At 39.3% G+C, this 12,081-nt stretch overlaps 1 protein-coding gene across 1 annotated transcript in view; it reads left to right on the top strand.

Annotated features, from left to right (window-relative positions):
- LOC131592203 (pleiotrophin-like) overlaps nt 1-9,981 on the top strand; it is a 75,818-nt gene extending 65,837 nt beyond the window's left edge. The window contains exon 5 of the mRNA XM_058863563.1: nt 3,281-9,981. Within this exon, the coding sequence (XP_058719546.1) occupies nt 3,281-3,333 (53 nt within the window). The 3' untranslated portion in view covers nt 3,334-9,981. The remainder of the gene's footprint in view (nt 1-3,280) is intronic.
- The last annotated feature ends 2,100 nt before the right edge of the window (nt 9,982-12,081 follow it).

Genomic DNA, 12,081 nt, shown 5'->3' on the forward strand with positions numbered 1-12,081 from the left:
TGGAGTATGGGACTGATAAGCTGGCAGATAACTGGCATTATACTCTCAATTTGTCAGCCCTTTGAGCATGGTGATCCTTTCAGTCATGCCTGGTTACCCTGGGGAGGGTAGCACTGGCAGGGTGATCAGGGTGATGTGGTTCCCAGCGTGGCTGTGACCCAGCAGCATGTCCTAAAAGTGGAAATCGTAGCCTAGGGTGAACAGAAGTGAGGAAAATAATAGCCTGAATGACACAAATGCAAAGAGTATGTTGAGAAATGAAAAAACATGAGCGAAGTACGTCTTAAAGCAACTTTATACATTGTTAGCCATGGATATACCATAGCCTGATCATAATCAAAACAGGTAGAGTGTGTCGCTAGAGGACACGAAATGTTTCACACGAACGCCTCTCAGTATCAAAACAGAAGAAGGTACCATTATTCTCTGACTCCAGTATTTATAGATTCTTGACAATGACCAGGGATTAATAATTAAGTTGCCACCTTGCTGAGCACACTGGTCACGCGAAGCATCCATCAAAAGACGTTTCTTAGAAGGAATGTGATAAATAACTTATGTTTACAGAACTTTCATGGGAAAGTAACTGGAACTATGAAAACATTATCAGAAGGCTTTAATTTTCAGGGTAACAATAGTGTAGCTGTGAGCAGACTTGTCCATGAGCATATGAACATCAACATTTTCATGGGTCAGCACATGGGTATTGCTGTCTGTGGTGGGAATTTTAAAAGAGCCTAAGGGCTGGGAGATATTTGGGCAGTTTCCTTTTTTCTTTTCTTTTTCTTTTTATAATACTCCCACAATTGTGTGTATGCTTTCCATTTCATGGAGCAAATGTGCTCTGCATCAATCCAGATTACCTGTCTGAAAGATGAAGCTGTGATGGTGTGAGTACTTTTAATGAGGGAGGAATTCCATCTGGCACATGACAGCTTTACTCTGCTGAGGCCCAAAACAGAGTCACTTGTCTTTGTAGGTAGATGGGTTTGGCAGTTTGGATGGCGTGCAAATCACCACGAGGGAGACAAAGTGGAGGAGGACTTGAGCAAGGAAGAGATGCAAACCCACGGGCATTTAGTGCAAATGGATAACCAGTGGGCTGTATGGTACTTCAGGTCAAGTGAGGATGGGAACCTGGTGCACTCACAGGACTCCAGCCCAAAGTCTTCTCCTGGTGCTGACCTCATTCCTACCATGAGCTGCACAAACTCTCCAGCAGAGTCCTGGTAGCAGTTTCCCTGCATTTATATGTCTTTTTCACTCTTATTGAATCTGTTTGAAGTCTGCATTGTGCCCTGCTTCTTGTGCTGGGTCTAAATAAATTTCACAGGTTCCAGTGCTGGTCTGATTGATAAAATGACCCTGTTTCTTTCAAAGTGTGAGGGAGAGTGCAATCAATATAGAATCCAGGAGGGTCATTCTTATAGAGAGGCAAAATTAGAGGAGGTGGAGGATGTGGGTAAAAGAGGTTGAGGGTGGATACAGGAAGTTTGCTGGGGGGGAAAAGCTGTAGCTGAAAGCAAATTAGGTACTAACTCAATGAAATACTGCTTTTTTGAAATGTCAGATTTTGTGAACAGCTCCAGACTACAGACATTCAGATGCACTTGCAAGCACACACACACTTGCAAAGGCAGGGGGGAAACTTATTTTTCAAATGAAAACAAATTATTACTTCTTTTAAATTATTATCCCTTTGAGAGTTAAGCAAAGTTTTTAAGGGAAGGAGATTTTAGAGGAGATTATATGACTAAACAAGTTGAGTTGTTTTGGGTTTTTTTGCTTTGACTAAAGGATTATTTGAAATAATTTTCATCTTGTTATAACAGGTGAAGAAAAAATGTTGGTTTGAAATGCTAGGAAAGAGGAAAAACAATCATCAGAGAATTGTGGTAGCCTAAATTTGCCTTTATCTGGAGGTACCTGGCCCTATCCATACATGAAAGATGTTGGTGTAGTTGCCTTAGCTTCAGTAGAAATAAGCAGTTTTTACCACAACTGGTGATTCTGTGCCTGACTGTGTAAATGAGTCAGAGGGAAAAGAACCATATTCACAGATAACAGTCCCACTTTAAGTGCTTGTTTTCTCATTCAAGGTGATAGTTGTTATGTAACCAGAGGTGGTGCTCATGGCAACAAGAATGTCAGAGTTAAGGAGTGCTTGGACAGCCCTCTCAGGCAACATGGTGTGATTTTTTTGGGTGGTCCTGTTCAGGGCCAGTAGCTGCATTCAGTGATCCTCCTGGATCCCTTCTAACTCAGTGTATTCTGTGAATCTATGGTAGTTTTTCTTGGTTTGGTTAATGAAACCTGGGTTAAGGCAAACCTGGGTCTGCTTGCTTGCTGCTTTGGTTCCAGGAAAGGTGTTTCACAGAAGCTCTGTTTCCATCTCTCTGTGGTACCTGTTGTGCTGTTTTGTGCTGGTATCAATGAGGATTTACTCATGTTCCCCATGAGAGCTGTTATTTTCCCTGTTACAAGGTGACATGTGACACAAGAGTACCTAATCCTCTTAATTTCGAAGGTCCCTCTGTGAATTTCCTTTACCTGTCGAACACCACACTGCTCTGGAGTACAGTCAAAGTTAGTGCAGGTGCTAGTGCAACACTTGTACCTTCCCATCATTCCCTTATTTACCCCAAATGAGGTAGAGAAGCAGGTGCTTTGCCCATCCCAGCAGTGTCAGCTGGCTGGACAGGCCGTGCTCCATGACCCCAGCTGAGCCTCCCGAGAGCACATAGGTGTCTGTCCCAGGGGAACGGGGCAGGGCTGGCACTGGAGGAGCTGGAGAAACAAGAGAGCTTTCTCCCCATGCTCTGGAGCTGCTGGCACATTCAGAGAAAGCCAAAGACTCACAATGAGACAGAGAGGAAGCAGGGCAAGGGTATATGTGTGGGTAGTGTGTGCAACGCTTTCTTCCAGCTCTCCACTGAGCCGTGACCCGGTTTCTACAGGAGATGCCTGCTGTTTCCCTATTTTCCAAGCAAGTTCCTGAGACAATGCTTTGCATGCCAAACAGGGTCAGCCCCTCAGATAGGGAGGGTTCTGAATGGAACATGCAACTTCCTCTCTGTCTTCTCTACTGCCTTGGCCCTTCCTGTTATTTTTCTTCTTTTCCTTCTCTTTTCCCCTTCTTTGTTCAAAATGAGGAAACAATACTTATGTGCATGGAGAGAAAAAAAAAAAAAAGGGGAGCTTCCACAGGTGTTAAGTGACATTTATTGCAGTGCTTGCTAGACACTGTTTTTTTTTTATCGTTTTTGTTATATCTTGACAGAATCCAAGAAGAAGAAAAAGGAAGGCAAGAAACAAGAGAAGATGCTGGATTAATGGAATCACCTCGAGCAGCGTGAGAAAGGGACATCAGCAAACATGATCAGTTAACAGTTTCATTTATACCTAGGCATTTTATCCTAAAATTATTTATAGCTTAATGGTACCATAGAAGGAAAAAAAGCAAACACAGAAAAAAAAATCCTTTTTTTTTATTACTTTAGTATTTTTAATGTATAACCCTAACAACAATTTTTAGAGGCCTGCAATAAAGGACTCCAGACTCATTTAGAAAATTATGTCTATTTTATATTGAACAATGTAGAGGATTTTAAAATATTTTTTTTTCTCAAGTCTTGCCATAGGTCTCAATCTGGTAATTAGTCCATGCAAGCAGAACCTGAGCCTGTGTGGAGCTCTGCTGAAGCCAGTGGTACCCCGTGTGAACATAGAACTCTGGCTGGATGCATTTATACTTAAGATTGGGACCTTATATCTGAAAAACTGAGGCCTGTTCCTTAATATCTGATTACATCTGCGTAACTGTATGAAACTGTTTGCTTAAGGAAAGGATGGGAGCATTTTGTTGAGTATTTACAAGTATGGGATTTTCTTGGATGTGTGCTTAATGTTCATTCCAAAATGTTACCATCTACAGATAAAAACCAGTAATGCTCCTTTCCTTAACCATATTTTTAATGTTGGCAGTAAATCTAAAATCTTTCAACAATTGGACATAAAAGAGTCCTAATTCTTCATGATTCTTCTAGCAATGATTTTTTTTAAAGTGGAACGATGACAAAACTTTCCACTTTTCAGCATATCAATGTTGGTGGATGGTAGTTTCCTCCATTTCACCTATAAAAGATGAAAAATGCTGTATTTTATTTGTTCATTTTGACAGAAGGGGGAAAATCCTTTTCATATAAGATCTAGTTGAAATTGTTGTGATTCTGCTTGACCCATCTCCCTTTCACATCAGTGGCAATATTCCAGTTGATCTTAATTATAGCTGGGTAAAAAATAGTATGACTGTTGGGAAATAGAAGGAGAAATCTGTTTGGAAGCCACCAGGGGTAGTTCATCTTTTTGACCAAAAAAGGGACAATTTGTGGGACCTGAAACCAATAGGAATGAAATTATTTTTAGTTTATCTTTTAGTAAAATAGAAGGGAAATATAAAACCAGTTTCTTTTACTTTCTTCCATTTTTATATAAGTTAAAAGACCTTGGAAAAAGCTCAGTCAACATATAATTAGTTGTGATTTTTTTTTTTTTTTAATATAGTCTACAGAGGAAAAAACAAAGAAAAAATACAACCAGCTGTTTTTCTATTTGTTCAATTTTACTTAATTTAAATGATTCTGAATCCTGAGAGAAAAAGTAGAAAAAATGTCTGGTCTGTCTCAAGGTAAAGGGTTGTTTAACGAGCTGACAACAAGCAGACCAAAATTTTTAGAGGAAATATAAGGGATTTCAATACCCAAATTAAGTTCAAAATCATTGCTTCAGAATTCTAAATCTTAAAATTCAGCAGCAAGAAGTAAGCTTTGCTATTTGTGTAGGCTGCAGGCTTGCCTGCTGGTCAAGAGGAATAGTCTCCCTTGTACTCCTGCATGGCACCCACTGACTTCAGTGAAGCTGCTGCAGGCTGTGTTCATCTGAGTAAATCACATTTCTCTCTTGGGATTAGCTTGTAGACAAGCAGAGTCTTTTTTTCTATACTAACATCACTCCCCTTTTCTATGCAAAAAAAACCAACTTGTAACAATTGTAGAGCTTGCCCTCTTCTTTCTCCCATGGAGGGTATGGCTGATCTGGACTCACGGTGAGGGAAGTCCTTCTGTTCCCAAACACAAACACTCCTGAAGCCTGCTAACCAAGGCTGCACATAGCTTAAGGTAGACTAGCCTCACAATTATTTCCCAGACTCCTTGGGTGTGTTTTGCAGTCTGTGTTGATGTCCTTGTTATTTTGACTGTGCTGTTAGACATACTTGAGTCCATGGTATAGTTAAAAATGTCCCCCACACATGGTGGATGTGCAATGACCAAATCTGAAATCATAAAGGCTCATATTTAGGTGGTTCTGGGTGCTATTTGGTTTCTTCATTGTCTAATCAGGTCTACCTGTGCTTGTGCCTCAGACTTAAACTAATGGTTTGGTAGGTCTGATTGAAAGCAAAGGGAGAAGGAAACTTTTTTTCAATCACCAAAGGTTTGTCTGTCTAAATGCTGCATCAGTTCACTTAAAGTGGCTCAGCTTTGAGTGCAAACACTGTTGCACCATTGTCTCACACTGGTTAATCTAGTCCATGTTTCATAGGGAGCTGGCAGGAATTGGGAATGATGTTGAGACCAACACTTCGATTGTCCTTTAGCAAACCTTAGATGTGACTTCTTATTTCCGCCTCTGTGAGTATAAAAACAATAAATCCCCCTGTGTTTCCTCTGACACCTTATGGTCTTTTTGTTTAATTGCCCATCTGGCTTGTCAAAGGAACATTCCTAATAGTTTTTGAAGGAAGCCAGTAATGTTCCTGTGGTGGCATAGGGCCTTCATGGAGAGAGTTTACAGAAAACAAGGAAACAAAACGAAAAAATACCAGAAGAAAATGCAGCAAAGGGTGTGAAATAGGAGAACATTTCTTACGTGCGACTCAGCCACATATGTTCGGATCTATTTTGGCATCTTATTGCTGACAGCAATTGGAGTAATAGTGTATAAATTTAAAACAAAGAAAATTTCCAATAATCCAGAAGAAAACATTCATTGGAAAGTCTAGCTATGCAGGAGGTGATAAAGTAATTTATGGCAGAACACAGAGGAGGAAGATTGAATAGGTCAGCCAGGTCAGGTCTAAAAGGAGGCTCCCAACAAATAAAAGGAGCCCTTGTTTCACTAGAGACATTATCAAGAAAGCAAAAGGCAAGATTCTGAACAAAACCTCTTCCCACCCATCTTGATCAGTTTCTACTTCAGTCATTCTGAAACTTCTCCTTGTTTGCTTTCTAATCTTCTCCCCTCCCTGCTTTGGGAGGGCAAGCTTGTCTGACAGTGCTGTGGGAGCAGCTACTTCAGATGAAAAACGTGTTTACCCTCTTGGTGCTATCCTATTACAATGAAAAATGACTTAGCATAGATGTGTTGCTTACCTAGTTTAACAAATTTTTTTCATGAATGTCCCTCTCGAGGAGTGGTTTACATCTTCATTTGCTACAGCTGTAATGGAGTATGGGGAGGTGATAAAAATCCATGAAATAACAGCCTTTTTCTGAGCACTCAAATCTCCTAGAAAAGAGATGAGTGAGTTGCTGAACATCAGCTGTGGGTGAATCTGCACCCAGACTTTGGATTCCAGTGAGCTTAAACCTGAATATATTTGGGTATATTTAGGTATATATCTCTTCCCTTTCTCTAATTAAGCTGAGGCGATGCTTCTTTCAGTTCTATCTTGATTTAAAGAAGTATTTGAGGATTGGGACATTTTCTGACTTAGACATGTCTTCTGACAGAAATGCGTGTAGTAAATGACAGTCATTGCTTGTCAGCCTGGCCTATTTAACAGTCTGTTAAGTGCAGCAAAACTTCTGGGAAAGGCTCCAGGAAGGGAAAATGTTTGTTGTACATGCAGGTAGATACTAAACTGTAATTTACTGATTTTCTTCTTCTAATTCCATAATGACATTCTGGGCTGAACTGTTTTTCAAAGGAGAAAAGGTAGAAGAAATGGAAGAATAACAATTATAAAATATATATACAGGCAGCTTTGTAGGGTTGGTCAAGAAGAGACAGATAGGAAGTCAGGAGCATTTTTTACCAATTTCTATTGCATGCTCCTTATGTGCAGAGGGCAGAACTACTGGTTGGCACATTTGTTTTTATGCTTTCCCTGATTTGTGCCTTAATGAAAACAAATAAAATGTAAAGTGTTGCAGAGTAGTAAGGTCCCACTCCAGCCTCAAAAGCAAATGTTCAAGTGGAGGCAGTCAAAAGGAGACAATAATATATAGGCTAATGTCAGTGTTGAGGGTAGGACAACAACTTGATTTTCCCTCAGTCTAAGCACTGCAGTGACATTAACTATGTAAACTGACCACTTTTCTAAAGCAATATATTGGTGAGGTGTACACCATTTTGATACCACACAGCAGTCTTCCATGTCTCCCAAATCCTACTGAGGAGGGGAAGCAGTATGTTAGTGGGGGTTGGTATCTTGTATCCAATCCATTTTAATTCTCTAGGACAGCACTTCTCTGAAGTTGAGATTGAGTTCTCTCTTTTGCAGAGACAGGTTATACCTGCCTTCCCACTCTTATCCATAATTTTGATAGCATTTGTAGGTTTTCTGTCAATTCTTCTGAGGCACTCTACTTCTCAGTTAAAGTTCTGTGGATTTTGCTGATTTTTCCTCATCCTTGAGACTATATTTCCATTTCTTCCTGGATTGTTGAAAAACAGCCCCGGGAAGCCCATACCATCAATTTCCTCCAACTGTATACTTCTGAAATTAAAAGACACAGTAGCAACTTGTTAATCACTGTATGACAATGAACAAGGAAATATGATAATGAGCAAAAAAGAGTCCCTGGATTTGCTGGGAGGGTGGATTCCTGGTAAAACTTTCATCATAACTTGACCTTGTCAAAGCTTCCCAGGGAATAGAAATGATCAAATGTTCATCTCTGAAATCAGAGACATTGATGCAGGAGTGTCTGCCAACAAACAAACAAAAAATAAAAAAAATCCAGAAAACAGAAAAACACCTTAACTAGATAAATAGTGGCAAAAGCTGTATCCTTTACCACTGTCCCCTTTTATCATCAAATTATCATGGTGCACAGAGTTTCATGGATAGTTAAAGACTTGCCTGCCTGAGCAGGTGTAGAGCATGGAGAGAGCCTTTTCTACCCCTGGGTGTTTGCATTTGAAGAAGATGTAGGTAGTCTTATTCATAGGAGCATCAAACTTTACTTTTGGACAAGAACTAAACAATGCTGAAATCTAATGCTTTTCCTAATGGCCCCTTTCTGCTACTCTTCACAAATGGCTGTCTGTCTTGTGGCCTCATCACTCTGAACTGAGCAAAATTCTGGGAAAACATGAGAATTCCACTATATTTGACTATTATTATCTCATTGCTGGGCTTGTACAATCCTTTAGCCCTTTCTGTAGTTTGCCATTTAAATATGGAGTGCTTGGAGTCCCAGATGGCTAAAGAACTCTGTAAGTATCTCCTAGCCTTTAAATCACTTGGCTTTGAGTGAATTGTGTATGAAAAAACCCTGTACTTACAGATTTGACTCCTTTCTTAAAAAACCCCCATCATAACAAGCAAAACCCACACCAAAACTGAAAACATGTCCAATGAGTGGATTTATTGGTGAGATAAAAACAGAGGCTCACAAGTATTCCCATTTCTGAAGTCATTGAAAGTTAAAATGTAAAATAAAGTTAAAATGTTAGGAGTACAAAACATTTAATCCTGAATTCAATGACAGAAAGCTAGGAAAATGGGTGGCCTCTGCAGGGCTGTCTTAACTACAGCAAATTTCATTCAATTAATTTTGCAGATTGACCTCTCTCACTCTAATCTACCTGGCAACAAGACATTATTTAACTTTTCTCATTAGATCATTCATTGCACTCCCCATATTACAATTACTCAGTTCATCTGGACTTTTACAGCTGAAGGAAATGGCTGTGATAGTGTTGTGGTTGCTGAGGCGGCCTGAGGCAGAGACAGGCTGCAGCTTGGAGCTAGAATCCACCTAATGCAGCTGTCAGCATCAGACACAGCAGCTCTTTAAATACACACACGTGCACACTGCATATATATATATATATGTATTTATATATATACACATTCATACATGGGGGAGCAAAACTCTAGAAAGGTGCATGCATAACTCTGAATGCGAATCACAACCGGTGCTGCCACGTTTTCAGGCTGTGGTTGAAATGAAGGAGCTTTTTGTCCTGTGCTGTTATTTAAGTGAGGATACACGAGTAGGATGAAGAGCTAAATTTCTTCCCACTTGCCAGCACTTCAGTTTAAGGATAGCTGTGTCCAAGGGAAATGCAAAACACATGCCAATGAAATGGCCAAAAGGACTTACTATCACAGTGGTGTTCTCTTCTGTCACACCAAGTACACACAAAGACTTTGTTCAAAGTTTCAAAGTTAAGGTGTGAACATAGAAACATAGGCAGGAAAAGTCTTTTTCTCTGCCAATAAAAAGTGAGGAAAATGGGTAAAATAAGATGGTAAAAATAAGAGAGAAACCATATTAATTCTTGTAGTTTGAGTGGTAAACTGAAAGGAGAAATGAAAGTCAAAATAACAAAGCCTGAATATCATGTTCAGTGGATTTCTAATTCTGTATATATCTATTAAACCAGTGCTATATGATATCTTCCTATGGGTTACTTTCTTTTCCTGTTCCTTTTCCTCTTTTTTTTCCAGTTTGTATATTGATTTTGTAAGCTAGCAGTGTGTTACCTTTTCAATTTTTTAAAACTTGTATGAAAGCCATATATCCATATTGTAGAATGAAAGCATTAATCCTGTAACATCCCTTAATGTTTCCCTTAGCTCTGTGGGATTTTGGGGGGGCTCTAGCGAATGTATATGTTTACCAGTTGTATCAGCATAATTTACTTGCTCTTAGTGGCGATAAAGAATTAAATAAACTAATACACAGACATGTGGTGTCCTCATTTGGTTGTGGGAACTGTTTCTGGAGTTTCTTAAATTAATTCTTAGTACTTAATGGTATCTCTTTATTGTTCTAATTTTCATCAGCTATAGGTGTTGCTTGTCACACAAACAGATTTGTAAATTTAGAAAAAGTTTTAGTCTGTAGAAAGATGTCTGCCAGGAAGTGAATCTAGCAGGAATTTTGGTTTGTGCCCACTATAGCCTGTCTGTTCCAATTTCCTGGCACTTTTCAGTTCTTTTAAGCAGCTTGGTTCAGTATACAGTTATTTCAGCCTGTGTGATATTGACACAATGATGGATTACAGATGAAGACTTTGATTTTTTTAAAAAAATTAAACTATCAGGTAAGCAGTAGTAAGCCCTTATTCCCAGCCCTGTCATGCTCATGCTGTTTTACTTTAACAATGACTTTGTTATGTGTGTGTGTGTGTGTGTTTGGTGAGAGGTGATTAAGACTCAAGAGAGAGCAAAGAAGCTACGTTCCAATTTCTCTGGGTTTTTTTCATGTCCAACTACTAGTTAAAACCTTAGAATAAGTAATTAATTACTCCATGAAAACCATTCCATCAGTCACTGTCAAAAGAGGGAGATGCTTCACATTTTTTACAAGATGAGGAGATTGATATAGGCTTCTAAAATTGTTTGGAAGAAAATTGAGTATTGTAAGGTATGAAAACTGACAGTACATTCTTCAAACCACTAATGGACTCAGAAACCTAAACCCTATCCTTGGAAAGGAGACCAAATGCTCACTATTGTTTAATTACAAAAGAAAAATGCTAATTTCTTTTTAATATGCTGCTTAGCAGTTAGTTACAATTTTAGCTTGCAAAATTAGTTACAAATTTACAAATACAAAGTTGCAAAAGTTAGTTACAAATTTTGCTCTCTTTAGTGAGAGAGTTTTAAGATGCTCTTGTACTTCCGTGTGAGATACCTGATCCTGTCAGTAAATGTGAGCTGTTTGAGGAGTGTGTCAAGTCAAGGTTAGCTTCCCTAAGCCCCGACATGCAGGAGACACACTTCTGGATTTCTCATGTCCTTCCCACCTCTGTCCTCAGATGCTGACTGAGCTATAAACATGGAAAAGAGCTTTTACACCCATTCTTTTTGGGTGGGTTGCTTTCCTGGAACAGGGTCTTAGGAGGCCATCTCTGCCATTACATGGCCTCTTTTTTGTTATGTATGAAGTACATGAATGGAGAGGACTTCATGCAGAAGAGAGCCAAGTTCTGCTGCCACTTTCTGCCCCAGACTTTTGGGAATTGTGGTTTCTTCAGGTGGGTCTGGATGGAAGGAGGACTCCAGAATTGAGTGGGGTGAGATGTCTGCAGGCAAGTATCTACTACCAGCACAAAGCCATTTTGAGAACTTTAAGACCCCAGAGTTCTGGTGCACTCTACAGCTGAAGTTCAAAGCCTGTTTTGCACTTCATCATCCCTCTGGCCTTGCACAGGATAGACTTGTAATTAATACTCAAATTCGTGATGGTCACCCTTTCACAGACACAGAGACACCATCACTTCATTCCTTGCCTTGTAGATGATGCAGCAACACCTGATTTTCACTGAAAACAGAGGTTTTGCAAAATGAACTCTACATGTTCAGGATCAAACCTTCTCACAAAGTAGTAATCCAGGTTTTTGTTCATTATATTATGGTGATAGGGGAAGTTGCCTACATGAGATTCCCTCTGTTTTTCTGAGTTAGACGGTACTAATTGTCCTCAGTGAAACCCAAATGGAGGAAAAAAAACCCCTGTAATCTTGTAGTAAAACACAATTCTGTTATAAAATCTTCACTGGGAGCATTTCTGAAGAAAGATTATTCCACTTTTGGTGAAATGAAATTTGACATTAAATATATGCATACACACAGAGAGTATCTTTTACAAAAAAATCTCTCCATCCTTACTGGGTACTCTGAGTTACAGAAGGCTTTGTTGCTACACAATCATCATTGAAATTATTGTCTCTGTTGGCAAAGAATGTTTTTTGTTTGTGTTTATTCAGTTGCTGCTTTCTTAGTTAACACTTTTCATTTGCTGGTTTTCACCATTTCTACCACAGGAGCAAAAAATGAAA

Source organism: Poecile atricapillus, chromosome W (genome assembly GCF_030490865.1).
Source record: "Poecile atricapillus isolate bPoeAtr1 chromosome W, bPoeAtr1.hap1, whole genome shotgun sequence".
Taxonomy (NCBI): Eukaryota; Metazoa; Chordata; class Aves; order Passeriformes; family Paridae; genus Poecile; species Poecile atricapillus.